At 32.7% G+C, this 19,807-nt stretch overlaps 1 protein-coding gene across 1 annotated transcript in view; it reads right to left on the reverse strand.

Annotated features, from left to right (window-relative positions):
* LOC119839753 (fibrillin-2-like) overlaps nt 1–14,329 on the reverse strand; it is a 54,848-nt gene extending 40,519 nt beyond the window's left edge. Inside the window, exon 1 of the mRNA XM_038366193.1 lies at nt 14,174–14,329. Within this exon, the coding sequence (XP_038222121.1) occupies nt 14,174–14,176 (3 nt within the window). The 5' untranslated portion in view covers nt 14,177–14,329. The remainder of the gene's footprint in view (nt 1–14,173) is intronic.
* Between the last annotated feature and the right edge of the window lie 5,478 nt (nt 14,330–19,807).

Genomic DNA, 19,807 nt, shown 5'->3' on the forward strand with positions numbered 1-19,807 from the left:
CAGATTCGAAATTCAAATGTAATATTTTTTTATAATTAAGTGTAACAGTATTTATGGCCAGACTAAGTATATTATCAGTAGGATTAGTAGGAAAGGATAATATAAGACAGTTTTGGTTGATAAATATTCACTGAAATTGATCTTATTAAAATATTTAAACTATTTATTTAATACAACAATGAATAAATGAATTAATGAATAAATCATCATCATTGTTTCACAATGAAATGATATGGGTGTCCATCACATAAATTCAACTTGTTAACTACCAACCAGTCCATACTAATTAAGCCATTTAAGCTGCGAGTTTATCTTAAGAGACAATAATCAAAGAGCAATCACGAAACAAAACAACAGTGTAGAGATGCTAGAACTGGGGGGAGCGGGGGGAGCGGGGGGAGCGGGCGCAGCGGGACGAATCCGTGCCGAAATGATAAGAAGGGCCGACGACCCGATCCAGTACTATATTACATATTCTATATTTAGTAAACAATCTCATTTTTACGACAGTCCTGCATATGGGATCTTGGATCATTAAAGAGACACCGTTACGGAGACATCAAATTGATGAATTTATGGCAGGTCATTTCTAAGCAAAATTTATTGCTTTTATTTTAATGGATAAGTTTCCTTTGAAAATTTCTTAATGGTACTCGAAAATCCTTCTACTTATGATAAGTTTTATAAACAAATTCGGTAAGGAGTATACCGAATTTAAAATAATCGATGTCATCATTGGTAAGTAGTCTTCACAAAATCGAATCTCAACTTGTAGCTGCAGATTTAAAAAGGGGTGCTACATATGAAGATATTTAGGGCCAAGGTCGTGTGATACTGGCGAATAGCGATATTACTAGATGCTCTGTCACAACGGTAGTAAGGAAGGCGATGTGGGCGGGCTGACTGCTGACTCACTGTCCAATGCCCGACACGCGCGGCCAAGTGATTTTATATCAATATACACTTTATCCCCTGGCTTTTACTATCTATTGATATTAACATGTACCTTTGCGTTATTCTTAAAAACATGAACTCTACATCTTTGCAAAGAAAGAGATGAAGAATAAAATATAAACACTATAAGTCGTTAAGTTAGAATCATTAAAAGGTAATTTAAAGATAATTTATAATTGAATATCTTCAAACAGTCAATGTAAAATTTTGTTTGAAAATATACCATTAAATATGTTAAAATGGCAGCAGACCTTTCAAGAAGTAGGTAAAAAATATATATATCATCATAACAAAGCGATACCGTTGCTTGACCCTAAAACAGCATTAGAATCCTTTAGATGCCCAAACCAAGTTCATTACAATGCATTCATTTGATCCAGGCGGTTGTTCAGTTGAGAGAGTCGAGGCAAGTGCTTTTGGAAGCATTTTAGATAAATATTGAAGAAAAATAATCCTGCATTTGTGATAATTCGTGATCATGATACAATGGATTGCAGTTAAATAAGCAAACTTTTAAAATCTTAAACTTTAGTAGACAGTTAGAACTATATATCAATGATTTTGAGAATGAGTTTAAGGGAGTCTGTCTCTATATTTGGAATACAAATTTATACATTTTTTTTTTATTTATTTACCAACACACACATGACGGTCATTTACTGTATATAAACAGAAAATTGAATTAGAAATTCATTTCAAAATCCAACTAAAGTGTAGACGCTTTATACCGTGCAATCATAGCGGATCGCAGCGACGTAATACTTTTAATAAAAAAATAATAATGTAACAATAAAAGGCCGATAGTAGTGACAATGTCTCGTAACAGTGACCTCAGATAAGGATATACGTCGAGATATAAACACTTACGATGTTCCAAGATCCACTAAATAGGGCACCGGAGTTAAGATATTAAACGTTAATTATGAGAAACCAATCAAGGTACAGCACTAAAACTGAAAATATCCTATAGCGATAATATAAGATATTCCCTAGTTAATTGAACATAATAGTCGTACTTATACTTTATTTAAATGACAAATCATTGTTTCACGTTTTGCTACTAGCTAAGCTTAGTTTATACATGTTATTTTAATGCAGAACGCAGAAACCTTTCATAGGCTTTCGATTAAAATTCATATCACGAATTATGATACACTTGTGCTTTATAAAGAGCTATTTATAAATCCGTGTACATTTAAATGTAGATAACAAAAATATAAAAATAAGTTTATTGTTATACAACTGTGTTTAAGTGTACTTTGACATTTAGAAAAAAAAATCTAACAAATAGCATAAAATAAACATATATGGAGCAGGGAGTGCAGCATGTGTGGGCACGGGCTCGTTAAATAAAACGGAGCATATCCGAAGTGCGTGCGCTGTTAATGACTGGGCGCTGGACGGTGGCGGTGCGCGCGCGCATCGTGCGCGCGTTTGATCTACGTGCGTCAATGGCTCGCGAGTCGATTGTCTTTTTGCTGTTTAGGCAATATTGGGCATTGATGATAGTTTACATACAAGTTTTTTTAAGTTACTGTTTCGGCAGTGTCGTTTACATTATTTATATATAAAAAATGAATTACATTCTTGAAGATCACGATTAAAATTTACTGCCTACTAAAATACTCGGAAACTTATTAAAGCTTTAACGTAAACCAAACACTAGAAAACACCACGTTTTTTTAGACTAAATTGAAAAACGGATGAATCTACTAAATTGTATTCGATAAAATGCTATATTTCTCCACTTTATTTATTACAAATTTAACTTCCTCGTAAGTACGATCCTAGATCCATCCACAATTGTCTCATTACACACATACGTAACAAGATACGTCATAGACTCCTAGCTCAAGCTAGATATTAAACTCAGCTAGCTGGCAATGATCCTCAATTGATCGGTTAATAACGATGCGCCTGCGCCCGCGCCGGCTACATGCCGCGACCACATTTGTTACAGCAGCGCAACCCCGGCGCTACATTTTATATAATTTAATATTCTGATATGAGCTCGTATATATTAATTATGTAAAGTATTAGGCAACTGATGTCTATACAAAAAATTCATATTAACATTAATGCAACACTGCTAACATTAAAACAGTTATTCACGAAACTATTATATTTTTTATAATAAGGTATCTTATTCTAATTCCTATATAAGCTGCATATTTAAATCGAACCTATTTCATTGATGATTATAACCAAAACGTATTATAAAATTCAATCCAATTATAATTTCTTTAACCAAATTTTAACCCTTACTTCGAGCTCAAGCTCCACAGGATCCAGCCGACAAATTAATTAAATTCCACTCGAAAGCTATTAATAACCGCTCTTTTATTTTTCGGCGCATGTTAATTGTCCAAGTGCATTCATTATTGTAACAAAATTTATTGACACCCATTTGTCCAGTCACATAATCGCTTCGAGAAACTAGATTATTCGATCGGCCCCATCTACTCTTCTATTTTATTATTTTATTTTTTATGTATCCCGAAGTATTATTGTGATTACATGTAGGTTTTGAATGTCGAGGCATTCGGTTAAGTTCTTGTCATGAACATGTAGATTAAATAAAATGTAGAAAACCTTTCAATTTTGTATAAACTTATATAGGTTTAATCATCATAGCAAAGATACTATTTATTTATTTTTTACATCTCTGCAAATACTTTTGTATGGAAAACATTGGCAATATCGTGACATGCATCTTCGTGGAACCGACATTTAACTTTGTCAATAATAAGTTTCCTGTTATTTGTTAATAGGGCAGAGAGCTGCATCATTGTCACATGTAACCATATGTGGCTTTTTGGATAGATATATCATATGATCAATATATTATCCATTTTCAACAAAAAGCTAAATTCCTTCCATCTTCAAATTATCAGAGCTAGACCATATTTAAACCTACATGGTAGGAAACAGCTTTCAAATAAAAAAAGAGTTATAAGAATTGATTCATCCAGCAAAGAGCTATGAGGATACATACCCAAAAATACAATCGAATTGATAACCTATTTTAAAATATGTTGAAAAATAAATGAAAAACATTTAAATAATCAGTTGATCAATTCGGTACAGTAAAGAATCTTATTCATGGCATGCATGAAATACCGTAAATGTAACACCTTTTGTATATTTTAGGCATAATAATTATCATTATCATCATCATAATGATCATCATATCATATGTTCCCACTGCTGCGACACAGACCTCTTATGAGGTTTCAGGCCATAATCCACCACGCTGGCCAAGTGCGGGTTGGCAGATGTCACATGTCGTCAAACTTTTGATTCTTGGGCATGCCGGTTTCATCACGATGTTATCCTTCATCGTTTTGAGCAGTGTGATGCATGATACATGCGCAGATAAATTGAAAAATCAATTTATTTCCTGCACGCTCAAATGGTCTCGAACCCCGACTTGTCGATTTTAAGTCCGAGGTCCTCACCACTGAGCCACCACTGCTTATAATAATTACACTCTCTAATATTTTTACATACCTCTACTTATTTTTATTGATTGCCTTTCCTATATCAAAAAAAATCACTATAGCGAACGATCCTTTCTTTGACACATTAGTCAGTCATTGAAATAAACGTTAATAAAATAGAATTTCAGTCCATACGCTAAACGAATAATTAACAGCAGGGCTTCACATCGCTAATACATAACCGACAATAAAAATAACAAAGTCACCAGGCTTGAATAGAAACGCCCAAAAATGTTCATCATAGTCCAAAAGTCATCGAACCCGCAGACGGTAAGGCGCCATCGCATTCGACGTAATGATTGATGGGCCGATAATCCGATCATCTCTCAGCCGATAAACCGGCCGACCCTTTGTATCCGTTACGAATGGTTGTGTAAGGCCGATGCAACAGAGTTTTTCTTTGCCGAGATAAAGTAATTAATCGACGGACACTTGCAGCGTTTGATTGTATATGTAAAGCTGTATTAATAAATGGTTATAATGATTAACCCGCCATCAGAGGAATTCGTTATTATTCAATCTGATATGTTGACACTTTCTCATTTCGGAGAGAAAAATACGACATACTGGTTTGATGAAATTTTATTAGAAATTAGTTTCTAACTACAAAATTTTTGTCAGTGCTCAATAGAAATTGTTTTCCAAGAGTATTAAGAGCATATTTTACATGTGGTTCTTAATGTGGGTTGCATTAAAATCAAAATTGCATCCAATATTGTCATGAAGCTATGAATACCAGGTTAGCCCTGGTATTCATAGCTTTAACAAATTCAATTACTAACTAATCGAGAGTACATAATATGGAGAAGGTATCTTACCTCGTAAAGAGATGTATAATTGTTTATGTCCTATCACATTTAAACACAAATACATGAGAACCCTTTAAAAGGAACATATTACAGAACAAGGCTAAATTATAATTTAAGCTTACTTATAATTTAGTAAGATGAAGAAGAATCCAGACGTAACCCACAAACCGAATCTAAAGATGACGTCACCTAAAATGTAACGCGTAATATAAATAATCAAAGAACGTTTATATTTAACTGCCAAATCTTAACGATAATAAAAGCATGAATGAGATCTTTATTACGATTTTTAAATATCTTCAATGTTCCATAATTTGTTAACTTTGTTCAGGAAAATTAAAGAGTATTCATAAAGTACATAAACATAGAAAGGGTAGAACGAATTTGAGATTGACAAAACAACTGATAAAAAAAATAACATATACATTCTTATTAGAAACGGATTATGTTTTCTATCAAGAGTCTCCTGAACATCCCGATAAATGGGTATAAAACTGTCCACACGAGGATAAATAATTATAACAAAAACTGTCAAGTACTAGCGCCACCGGCCTCATTAAATTGCGAATTAAAAAAGCATCGCCTCGCAGCATCAATCAAGATGATTGATAACCCTTATCTTACACAAACACTAACGTACGACGACCCCGATTCCGATTATAGGTTAGGAAGATGTGACGTAAACCTTATTACTAGGGCAAGGTGATTGGGACATATTTTTCAACAATGACACCCAAAGAACTATCTCTAAAAAAAGACCTATCCTATCCTAGATACGAACAAAATTTTATTCCGAAGATTAACCGTACTTACTGTAGCAATAGAAATTTCAGTTGCCTTTTAAAATTCACGATAATATATGTGAAATGAAACAAACAAAAATATTTATTTTAAACTGTATGTTAAAAAACAAACCTATAAATTGCAAGTTATTTTCTCAATTTTGCTACGATGCGTTTCTAACGCATCACTAATAATGTCTTGAGAGAGGTCTTGTTTTTCTAGAGAAAAATTCTTAAACAACTTTCTAACAGAGAGCACATTAAAATTTAAATTATTCTCTTATATATTTAGTGTAACAGTTATATATAATTGCAAAGTGGCCGTGACATAATTGTGCATTATGGATTTGATAAATATTAGAACTAGACCGAATTCAGTCGCCCATTATTTGCCTAGAGATAACCTCACTTTTTAGGTTCAATTGTTAGATAAATTAATTGATTGCTTATGCTAGATATGTGCAAATTCTATCAAAATGAGACACATATACATAATATTTAACTGTGACAGAAAAGGGTTTCACCGTTAAATCTCTAGTTTATTACCAAATTCTCTAGTTTATTATCAAGCGACCGATATTAAATACACCCATTTGGTAAAAATGGAAAAGAACTACATGCTACAATAAAAAGGCGAAAACTGTAGAGAATTGTTATTATCAATTCTTTTGAAAAGACATATAACATCTTTATAAATGCACTTACGTTATACCTGTGGACACAACACATCGCCGAAAACGAAATAATTCCAATTAGGTAACCTTTGTACGGTTTCACCGACGGCCTCACGGGCGACCAAACACCAACTAAGGCTAGTTCAAGAGGACTACAGAGGGCACAGGCATACCTACAAATCCCTCTTAATTAGTGGACATAATGACACGGGCTACGTATGAAAATTTATTCAGCTACTTAATTTGATAGACGGACAACCTAGGTGATACTATGAACCTACCTTATATTACTTCATTTACTTTATATTCATAACGTTATTTTTTTATGTAGATCTTCAAGTATTGAACTGCAATCTCGTCTGATCGTATGCAGCAGCATTCAGACATATTTCAAATAAAGTTTTAGGAAAATACATACATATTTCATAAAAAACAGTTATTCAAAAACCTTCATAATTGGATTTTATTAAAAAATAATAGATTATAACTGAACTTTATAAATGATGTCAGGTAATGAGACTACATAAAATTACATTAATTAAATTGTACCTACATATGCGGCAAGATTTTACAATCTCGTTATCTCATGTTTCGCTTATTCCTTAAAACTATACAGATATCTGAGCTTCGTACTTCGTAGGTACTTGATAGTTGATAGCAAGCGTCGGCTTTAAACAAAATGCTATTCAAGAATTTTAGACACAATTAGGTTTTAAAAAATGGCGTTAAATATTTAATATTTAAAGTAACTTTTGATACAAATACAGACTCTTGCAATATTTTAAATGCCTAAAAAACTGTTATAAAAAAGATAAAATGCCAGCTATAAATAGCAATCAAAGCACGTCAAATGCGACAAATATTTGTATTGACAGATGAAGCAAATGTCGTGTGAATCTCGCTGAAACACCAGCTAAGTAGTGTCCAATTACATTTGGGTACATATTTGAGCTCAATCGTTGACTTGTTTGAAGCTGATATCATACAACTGTCATTACAAAATTTATTCACATGGCTTACTCACAAAAATTGGAACAACTTGTAATCAACATTGCTATTAAATGTAATATTATTTGAAAAAAGTAAATTACTTTTGACTATTATGAACAATTCATAAAAAAAGTTGGCGATTTTAAATAAATGTCTCATTAACAGTTACGAGCTACCTTTAAAACATACATATTTCTAAAAGATTCTCATCTATCAATAAAGAAACATATTCTACGAACATAAGGCTTTAAATGAAACAAATTTATCGGCACCCTTGCCCCCGTACACATAAACAAACAGCAACGCGCAGTCGGCAGCCCGCCGCAGCCAGCCGCAGCCCGCAGCACACACGGGATAACGGAATCCATACAATATTAGATATCATAACAGCGATGATAGAAGCCATTGATAGCGAGTAGGAAGTGCAAGCGGTTGTGTTTCAGTGATCAAAGGCCTACTTAGCGTGATTTGAGATGCACGCGAACGTTACTGGCGCTACTCGCTCGAAAATTGAGGATGTGCTCATTACTTATGATTAATAGCTGAGGTTATAAATGAATGATATGTGATTATCTTTTACTGCAAACCATTGAAACGATTTGAGATTTAATACGCTCATATGTATATTTATGCAAGTTAAATTTATCACAAAACTGGAGAAATATCCCTATTAAAATACATATATTTGTAACGCCATTTTGCTATATAGTTTAAATATAACGTTATGTCATGTCAAATCTATATAATTAAATAAAATCTATACGTCCATAAACGATAATGGTAATAATAACAATGAAGACCAATTTCCCATTGCATTACAAATACTATAATTACATATTCACTTAAACACAATGAATCCCTTGAGCATATCCACGCAAAGCTCGCCGCACGAGCTTTCGTTATGAAGTGCTTTGTTTATTGGTATGTGGCGTTTCAACGAGTTCTCATTCGGCGCGCTTCTATCGGCCGCTAACAACCTGCATTTAATTGTACGTTTCCCGCTTCATAATATTACAAGGTACGCGAATGAAGTCGCCATATTGGATTTATGATTATGTTGTAATTGATTTAGTGTTATATCTCGTTGGCTGTATCATCTTCATTATTTTAATTAGCGATTATGGGTTCATAGGACAGGAACCCGTTCCGAGGCCGTGTTTGTTATGTGCTGTTTGGTTGTGTCGAGGTTATTACTGTATAACGATGTGTTAGCTGGTAATCGTTACGAATAAACAGAATTGAAGTTCTGTTTGTTGTATTTAAATAAAAAAGATTCATCAAATGCATGTGTACGGGATCTCCGTGGTGTCATAAACAGGCTTTTTGCCTATTTGTAATAGACTATCTCCGAAACAGGTGGACATAATTTAGTCACGGGAAGACTGTGTGACCACGCTCGCTGTAAAGTATTCGAAACGTCGGGTCAACAATATAATGAATAAATCGCGTTTAAAATCCGTTAAAAAGTTTTTAATGTCCAAATATATGATACTCGCATAAAATCAAACACGACAAGATACTAGGTGGACATCATATTTAAGCTTGCCTTGGGTACATTGATAGATATCATAATTCTCTAAAAGTAAATTGTATCGTTTAAAATAATTCGATAACATATTAAAATCCGCGAAGTATCAACACAACTTATTTCAATAATGAGATAAATTTAAATTAAAGTGCACAATAAAAAGTGCATCTTATCTAATCGATATTACCTTGAGAATTACAATAACATTTAAAATTATTTTGCACAAACTACAAATGTTATCTGAGCCTCTATCATGCCATTGTGTTTAAAATTTTATGTTAAAGAGGAAGCTTATTACAACAACAAATTGATTAGTGATTTAAAATCATAGTTTAGAAACATTTATTATGGGCTTTAATCTAGCCGCTCGCTCTTGTTCCAAAGGGGTTGACGCGGGATAAAAATAAACTAATACACAATTGCCTATGACATAAAGAAATTTTAAAATTGGTTCAGAAAATCCTGAAATTACCCCCTACAACTTCACACAGTCAGGATTATGTACATGTAAAATTTATCAGAATTGTCCGAAACAATACAACGCAAAAATTAAAAAGTTAAGAGTTAGTTAAAATCAAACTGGTCAATGGGCAACAGAAAATGAAATGGCAAACAAAGAAAACCATGAGTGCGATCCAGTCACCAAGATAATTAGCCTAAATAAGGCATTAAGTTTTGTGGACTTGTCGCCGAAATATATTTGTTACTAAACAACATGTACATGTGCTTATACATATTTTAATAACAATGAAAGAAAATACAACACGATGGGTTTTTACCCCACTAAATGTGTGCCACAACTGTACACACACATGTAAAATGAGTAAGGCAAGTTTTAGTGTCACGCTGACGGCACACTGCCCATCGGTGCTGACAGCCGAAACGTATAAACCTCTTTTAAAGTCTAGATTAAGTACACATGTATATGTAGCGTTTTAGAATATCGCATATGTCAGCGTTTGCAACGCATAGAGGTTCCAACGTTTCGGCTGTCAGCACAAACCAACATAGAGGGATGAACAGATGACGACAACTTTTAATACACTTAGCTTCCTTATAAATCTTCTAATAAATGTCTACCAAAAATGGCAAGCAAATTATTTACCACTTACATAACGCCATACATGCAGAAACGCAAATAGAGGAGGAATGTGGAGGACGTGAAATAGTAACGCATTGATGATCGACGAACAAACAACGATAGCACAATTATCTTAGATGTTTACCTCGCTATTACATCGAGGAGCTGTAACGAGCACGAGGCGGACAGATACGAAAAAACTATTTAGTCGCAAATTCGTGGATGATCAGAAAAGTTTTCAAAAATGTGCTTTTCTAATATAATCTCTAAATCTGATTTGTAAAATGTAAATTCTAAATTGAGTAACTTGTCATTGGTTTACAGTACACGTCAAATGGGTGTTGAATGTAAATTGATCTATAAACTCTGAGATTGTTTAACTAGACAAAGAGCCTGATCAGAAATCAACTATTTAACTTCCCCACCAATTTAATGGCGCATTTCAGTATAAACTAGCTTTAGATGTAATATTTGTGATTAAAACGAAAAGTAGACAATTTTCTGAAGACAAACCAACAAAAGTAACCTATATACATAAATAATACCTGAAAACCTTGTGAGACTTAAGTTTCGTGATATTCAACGGACAAAGTAGCTTCGAAGTAATAAAATTAAAACTGCTTTTTAAGCATCAATATTAATGGTATTGTACACCCGACATACTAACGCAATAGTAATTTTCGTCCCAACATTTTATATCACTGTGACAATAGACCCAATGACACTGTTAACTTGTAATTCATAACGACTCCAGCTTTAACACCTGAAAAGTTTGGCACAATCGAAACTAAACCTTAGAATCATGACGTAAACCTCAATTTCGATGTCCGAGCAACGGGTTGTTATAGCGTTTTATGGATACGAAAAGCAATAAAATCATGCATACAATAGTGAATTATCTTCGGAGAGGTGTAGGGCCAATGACAACATCTCTGTTAATGTTAATAATAATGTAAATATTTAGTGTTAGAATGTAGAGCTTGCGAAGCATGTCAAAGACCATTTCGTGTTCTGGGGTATACTGCTCATTTCGTATTTTATTTTCACTGTTACGTGTTGTATTTTATTTTTACTGGTATCCAAGTTAAATATAATGGTTGCAGAAGATTGGTGGATCCGGATCTTCAATTTACATAAATCTACAATTTATATATGTAAATTGAAGTTTTGAGTATCTTGTGATCCTATTAATAACCACTCGGTCAACAATACTTTAATAATTTTACGATACTCATTAAAATAGAACTACGTTTATTTAGTTGGAGTATGGAGATTAAAATACATTATTATTATTATTAGGTATAAGCAATTTTCTTAAAAAAATCCTTTAAATTTCACATCCGATCCGAATGTTTAAATTTTCCAAAAGGCTTTTTTACAATTCAAACTACATAATGTTTATTTTTTAGTTTTATAGCATTGAAATGCTTTATAAATGAAAAATTTTGAAAGAAGAAAAAATTTGATCACGAGGCGAGATTCGAACCCGCGTTTTTTGCCAAACCGTAGGCTATATAATGTTTTTTTATTAGAATTGCATATTCTAATATAGTAAATAATGTAAATATAGTGTCAACTCAATTTAGTATATTCTCACTTTACATTAGATCTTATACCAAAGATCTTTAAGTTTATAAGCTTTGCACCTATGCACATTCGATATACAATTTTATACTGTTCTAATTTATTTATTTTTTATGTTTATATGGATACAAATGTGTTATTTGATGGGACCATTCAGAATTATCCATACATACATTAAATCTGCGATACTATAGCTAGGATTCAGTGAAACTGGAGTTTTGCTGTGGAATCTGAACACGATAATTATATGAATCATTCAGATAATGAACATCACACGCTAATACAGGAAGCTGATAGACGAATTGAATAATTTTTACAGCAGATATAACGGTATCGGATTTAATATTATAATTAATTCGCAGGATGATTCAACTTCGAAGTTGGAAGTATTTATACTGAAAGTGTCATTGCACAGATAGTCCATTGAAAAGTTAAATTTGGGGTTGCGTTTTTTAGAGGACGCAATTTTATTTTTTTGATTTGTAGGGGGGGTCAGTGTAAAGCTAAAACCAAGTTTGTGGGGTCGCCACCTTTGTCCCACGGCCGCCATCTTGAAAATAGGGGTTGAAACGGTTTTTATCATATATCTCTTAAACTATTTATTTGATAAAAAAAAATTGTTAACAAATGTTATTGCAAATAAAATTCTCTACAACTTTGGTTCAGTAACTTTTTATCGTAGAACTATAAATAAAAAAGATATAAGCGAAAATCTTCAGAAATTCGACCGCTCGGTCTAGTAAAGTTTTTACACCTTTTTCCTTCACAGTTCTTATTTTATTTTCACCTAAAGGTTTTTTACAAATAAAACAATCACTCATGATGGAATAATAGAAAAAGCACGCTTAAAAAGTCTAAATGCTAATAAAAAAAATATAGTCATCACTGAAGTTTAAATCGTGTCTAAAATCACTCGAAAACATATTCACAATTAAAAACAGAATAAAATACATATACTTATTATTATACGACTCCCCAGTTGTTTTATTTAAAAAAACATATACGATTGTATTAACGCTCATTTGAATTTACAAAAATTATCATATTATGTTACCACCGTTTTATAGGTATACATACATTAAATAATAACTTAAACATTCTCTTGACTTAATGTAGGTGCGTCGTTAGCCAAAATTGGATCATGCCAAAAAAGATAAAATAGAACCATTCACCGACTTTTTTGGATTTCACAAATGTTTGCGACGATCTTTTAAATATTCTGTTTCAACAATAGCTTTTTTACATTTGGTTAAGAAGTTTTATTTAAAAGTCACCTTCAAAAGTCATATTATAAATCCATATGTAGGTACCTTATTATGGTTAACTATTATAATAATTTTGTAATAAGTGTAAATATATATTACAAGTTTTCATAAATAGACAAGTGTCTAACTACACCGGACAAAAACTATTGCGAAGCTTCACCTAGCATTATTGTGTTATTATTTTTCTTCAGTGTAAAATGTGTCCGGAAATTTCTGACCGCAATGAACAAAGTACCTTTAAAATAAATAGTATAAGATGATAATTCCCACACAACTGAATTTAGCGGACGCGATACGTACGATTGCGCAAAACATTAGCCTTCTGCTGTTCCTACTGATAACATGACAAACCAGACATAACCCTGGCCCTATTTATTGAGGATGTACCACAAATTATTATTATGTATTCGCTAAAATATTTCAAAGTTTGCGCTCTTCCCTCTATAATCAAGTAGCGCTATTTTTCTGCCACAAATTATGTAGAAACAACAATATAGCTTGTCTAAGAGTTTTCAAGTATAGTGGTAAAGATGGTGTCCATCACTGTTCCCAAAATAATTTAATCTAAAAATGTATATTTCATTTTACATGGCGGTTTAGATTATAAGATAAATAAGTCCAGGTAGGTAAGCTAGGTCCTAATAAATTAACTTGTTAAATGTTGCTATGATAGGCATTGTTTGATTTTAACAAATATTGTTATTTGACGTGTGTGTAAAGATAATTTGCGAAAGCTGTCTGAGATAAGAGCAAATAGTTAACTTGTCGTTTACACTCGCGTCATAAGTTCACACTTTGCTTTTGTTTGATTTAATTACCTATTAGATAAAAATGTACTACTATAAAATTATTCAGAAAATTCTCTACATGGACAGAAAAATTTTAAGTGATTAATTTATAGATATACAGTAGAATATTTAATTCACACTATGATTATCAAAATTATAAACATAACACATTTCAATAAAAAAAGGTCCAAGAAAAAATTAAAATAAACACAAATTACCATGCCACACTGTTGCTTTGTCGATCCGGGTATAAATTCGATGTGCACGAGAACAGAGGGTAGGCCGCGTTAAAACGCGGAGGTTACGCGAGGCGAGCGTCTACGACCGCGACTCGCTCTCGACTGACAGAAATTGCGAGCTTTATCAATGGAATGGGCAAACAGCGCGCGCGCACGTATACCCAACCACTTAGATCTTGTGCTTCCGTTACGCTATTACAGTTTTACCTAATGTTTGTTTATTGCGACCGATCTCGATCGATGATGCATTTGTTTTCTTGATAAGTAAGATTAAGTTGATGGATGATATGGGTCAACTGAAAAAGGTTATAGCAGCAACTTCTACTTTATAAACTCTACTGATTTGTTTTAACACGACTATAGTATCATAGAGCAGTTGTTGTTTACACTACAAAACAAGGAAAACCTATATTTTCTATTAGGTATTTGACTGCTCATATGTAGATTTGTATCAGCCTAAACGTTAGGATAAAATGAAATAACAAATAAAGATTGCAGCGAGCGCAGAGAACTCTGAAATTGTAAAAACTTAAGAGAAGCAAATTTTTAATGTCAGTACAGTATCAGTCGTTCCACTCCTTCGAGGATTTGGTAAGATGCTATGTTATTACCGACCTTAGCTTAAAAGCACTAGGCACAGATTATTATTACGGATACTAAAGTACTATACATTTAAGTATTCTAAAGTTGTACTTACTTTCTCTTTACCTTACCACCAGCTTTAAAAAACAACGAATTAATAAACGCTACCGAATATATCGCACAGTCAAATTTGGTAAAAATAACATCGATGATAAACCTCACAAAAATGTATCATCTAATTTCATATCCGAAACAATTTTAATTTTATTTTATTAAGTTAATATCATTTAACAAACGCGCCAAGCCTCCTATTTGTATACCACATAGCTGATATGTTCCAGCCAGTTATTCGCAAAATAAATATCGTAAAAATTCTTGTTTTACAAAATTTTGATAACAGATGCACATGTACCAATGTAAATTCATTACGACCCTGAAGCAGCCTTATACACTCGTGTTGTGCGAATGACGTCAATGTTTTGAACTATTTGTTTTCAGTTTTGGTCATAGATTAAACTGTGGGTAGATAATTGTAATTATCCAATTATAAAAAGACATATAGCAAATCTGCGTGATTTAAACTTGATTTATGTATTCAGTTTTAAATGAAGAATTATATTATTAGTAGTTGTACTTGTCTATTGTTAGACAAATATTGTGTCAGTGAAAACGATGTAAAGCTGAGAATTCTAAACAACAAAGTAATTCTTTTGTAAATTCTTGACATGCTAATGCTAGATTATTACACAGAAACGCAGTACAGAAGACATCACCAGATGAAAGGGATATCATAATTAACATCTACAGAGGAAACTCGACATATTTTTCTTATAATTGGTTATTTTGTCTAATGAAAACCATATGAATACGAAATAGATACAAAAAAAAGAGTTGATGAAAATTTTTGAGCTTGCCACTTCTGTTTGCTGTAAGGATCGAAAGTATTTATTAAAGATTCGAATATTATCTATCTATATTGATATAAGTAAAAATGAATCGATGAACGATCAATTAAGAAGTTTTCTTTTTTTACAATTTACAAAAAAATAAGGCACGAGAAAGGGTCATATAGAGGGAAAAAATGTACCACGATTGAAGGGGTGAACCTCTAGATAAAATCGTGGACAGCTACATTACACACATTTATTTCGACTCTTTAAAGCCACAATGTTTCGAAAAAAATGTTGTTGTCCCGTCTCATGTTTAAATTATTAATCATCATAATCTATTTGCGATTCAGGCGTAAAAACGTTACCAGCAAATAGAGTTAATTTGTTATTTACGGTTTGGATATTTATGAGTTTATATTTTATAATAATTTTTGACCATTTTGAGCATTGTGTTATTTAGGGTGCACTCCTGATTCTTCATTTCGCAGTTATCGAGTGAAAAACCGAAAACAATATAGCCGGATGGGAACCTCTTTCGTTTTTTAGGAACGTCTGTTAAGAAGAGCGCCTGAAGAAAAAATATAAAGGGTTGTTAGTAACTAATACCAGCTAATTGTAAGATTCTATTTAATGCAGTGACAACTATTTCACAACTAAAACTTTCGTATTATTTTAATAGCTATTCAATTTGACCCACATTATTATTATTCTGCCGATTCGTCTCACGGACACCTGAACAGGTGTGTATTATAATTTTGTTTTATATATGCCGGTTAAAAACTGCTTAATAAAATTAACCAGTACATTTTTCTTCTAATAAATGTTGCTAACATAAGAAAAGTAAGTACAGAATATAAATTATTGAAATTGGTCGACTTAACTATTGTGGAGACAGTTAATTTAACCTATGAAATTCAATATATCCGTAACTAATTTTATAAGTACGAAAGTGTTTGTTTGCTTGTTTGTCTGTGTTTTCTTTCTTACACGTGGGTGTAAAGATTAAATGATTCGAATTTAAGGTCTGGTGATTTAAGAGCCTAGAGAGTGATATAGGTTTCTTTTTATCCGCATTTGAATGGTTCAAAAATTTATCAATACCGAGATTCATGCGAATATGTACGACAGTTAATGTTAATTTCTTTTTGACCTCGCGAAGGAAGCCTTTAGTGAGAAGCTAGTTTCCTTCATAAATATGTTACAGAGCCGATGCTAGCCAGATTGTTTATAGACTTAGACCACAGCTGTATTACAGGCATGGGAAATCCATGAATGCGATATTAGTAACAGAAGCAAATATACCACATTATTAACTGAACATACTAGAATTTCGCGGGCGGCTTTGCCCGCGTAGTGAGAAGAAATACAAAGGAAATTAGGTATTTCACCGCCATAAAATTAGTATGTCACTTCTAGGCCTATGTTCAGACAAAAAATAAAGTCATAGAAAGATCCTCAAGGATGATTCGATGACATCATTCGACGTGAAAGAAAGACAAACAAGCAAGCAAGCAAATAAAGAAACAAATACAGTTTTGTATTTGTTATATAAGGATATTCTCTACATACAACTACTAAAGTACTGCCTTGGTATCCGAGAAAATAAAATTGCTGCAATGTTCTTTTTATAATAGGGAACTAACACATTTTAATGTGTACGAAAAACAATAAAAATAAAGGATTAGTCCGAATCAATCCTTAGCAAAAACTTTCGTCAGCAAGACGAAATACATATTCTGACAAGCTTAAATAACATCGCTTCTACCTAATTATTGCAAGACATACTAATATTGCACACCTTACTTGGAAACCTTGGAACTTGGAACAAAGCAAAATTCAAAATCAAAATGGCGGTTGAGTTAACTGCCATTTTTATTTTTAATTCGAAATTTTTCGAAATATTTATCAATCTAAACATCAAGGACATAGGAGTTATTTTGATTGAAGCTCTTGAAACGAAGTTATGTCTATAGAAAACACGAGTTCACCCTTTCAACCCACTTCAAAAAAGGAGGAGGTTATCAAGTCGACGGTATTTTTTGTGTTTGCTACCTCATAACTGTATACTACCTCATAAGTGAACCGATTTTTATAATTCTTCTTAAATTCAAAGCCGATGCCTGCCATGTTCTCCCATTTATATCTGGTCTAGTTTTGACAATTTGAGGGCAGGTTAGTTTTTCGTTAAAACAGAATTATTCACGTTCGTATAGCAATCGGCTCCCAGCACACATTACCATCTCTGATTACGTTGAGCGCTAAGAATTCGTACTCATCTCTGGGATTACTAGACAATGCGAGATAAGATTACGATCTGTTGCCATGCGAGTGTGTTTTGGCACACTTTGCGTTCAGGAACATCGAACTCTGGGCGTCAATGCACCAAAACACATTCCACTGTTTCAAGTTACCGACTAAATAAACATCCCGTGATACGAGTGGGGATTAGCGAGATACTATGTTATTATTTAAATATGGAATATTTTCGATGAATATATGGACAAAAGTTTTGATACTTCAATTCATTCTATACTGAGCTTTACATAAAAAGCTTAGTATATTGTCAAATTCATATAAATTATAATTGGAATTTATTTCATTGCAACACTCCATAAAACACAAATTAGTTCAATGAGACAATATTACAACAAATTAAAAAACATTTTGCGAATTTCTATCACTTTTCTGGATAAAAACTAAAATGTACTTATGACTTTATCGTTTGCATACACATATATAAAAACATTTTGCAGATTTTGCTAAACATAATGTTGTCATAATGTAATCAAAACTAAAGCTCAATCACAAGTAAAAATAATTATGCCACGTCTATTATTGTCCCATTCCATCCTATTTATGTAAAATTGAAAAGGATTCTCGAATGTTCTACAACTTTCCATGAAGTCACAACTGGAGCATTCGTAGAATTTTCAAGATTTTCATTTCGAAATGCTATTTATGGTGATTCGGCGGCGCTATATCAACATTATCACACAGGCTGTTTGCGAGAGATATCTAATCTTTGTTTGCCGCAGCCTCCTTCCAACGTGACCCAATTAGTTGCAGCTATCGTTAGTGCCATAGAAAACTATGTTAATTGTTACTATTAAAAGATTTATTACTCGGAAAATCTGCCCAAAATGCGAACAATAGTGCCATTGATCGATGGTGTTCGTCATCATCGGATGGTTTGTTTCTAAATATGAATTTCAGGCGTATTCGCATAAAACATAGTCGCTTTCCCTGTCCCTATGGCCCCATGTATGCTTAAATCCTTAAAACTACGCAACGGAGGTTGATGCAGTATTTTTTAATAGATACGAGTGAATTAAATTACTATTAAACTACTCCAAATTTAACGCGTACTAGTTTAAAGTTACTTTTTTTTGTGGGTAGATTTGTTAAATGATGATTCTTGGGTAGAAAGCCATACTTATTATTTATCAACAGAAATTTACGTGCAATTAAAATAATGTTGAAATCAAAAAGTAAGCATATAGAAATTCTACAGGTTGTATTTAAGACCCTATAACAATCTCTAGTCTTACGAGTTAAGAGTATTCAACGGCCTATGTGTTACATAAACTAGGAATACCTTAAATAGAGATGGTTAAAAGGCATCCAAGGTTTCAGATAAGCCAATCGGCGTTACGATCCACATTATACAATTGCAAGATAGTCTCAATTGGATTAATTGTCTATCTGATATGAATATTCGATTGCGTAATCCAGACTTTCATCTCTTATAGTTGAAAGTGGTATATTAAAATATGCAATATTTATTTCCCTGATGCATAATATAGATAAAAAATATTTTTAGTCTGTACACATGTTTGCACGCTATATTTTAACCCACTTTACTTGATTTAAATCTAGGTTACATTGAACGCATAATGATATAACTTTAGGCTATATGTTGATAGATACAATTAACAAAGTGGAATAACTTGTGTAGCACTAAGACTGCATATAATGGCAAAAGAACTAAATCCGACCGAATGGGACTATAGAATTTTTTATTACCCAAACATTGTCTCAAACCTCATCCCAGTATTTGGCAACAAAAAACTATATCATTACTAGTAATGACCTGATTCGTAACATGTCACTCCAGCTTAGCTTGCATTTACGAGATAGTACA

The sequence above is a fragment of the Zerene cesonia genome, chromosome 4, assembly GCF_012273895.1.
Source record: "Zerene cesonia ecotype Mississippi chromosome 4, Zerene_cesonia_1.1, whole genome shotgun sequence".
In the NCBI taxonomy this organism is placed as follows: domain Eukaryota; kingdom Metazoa; phylum Arthropoda; class Insecta; order Lepidoptera; family Pieridae; genus Zerene; species Zerene cesonia.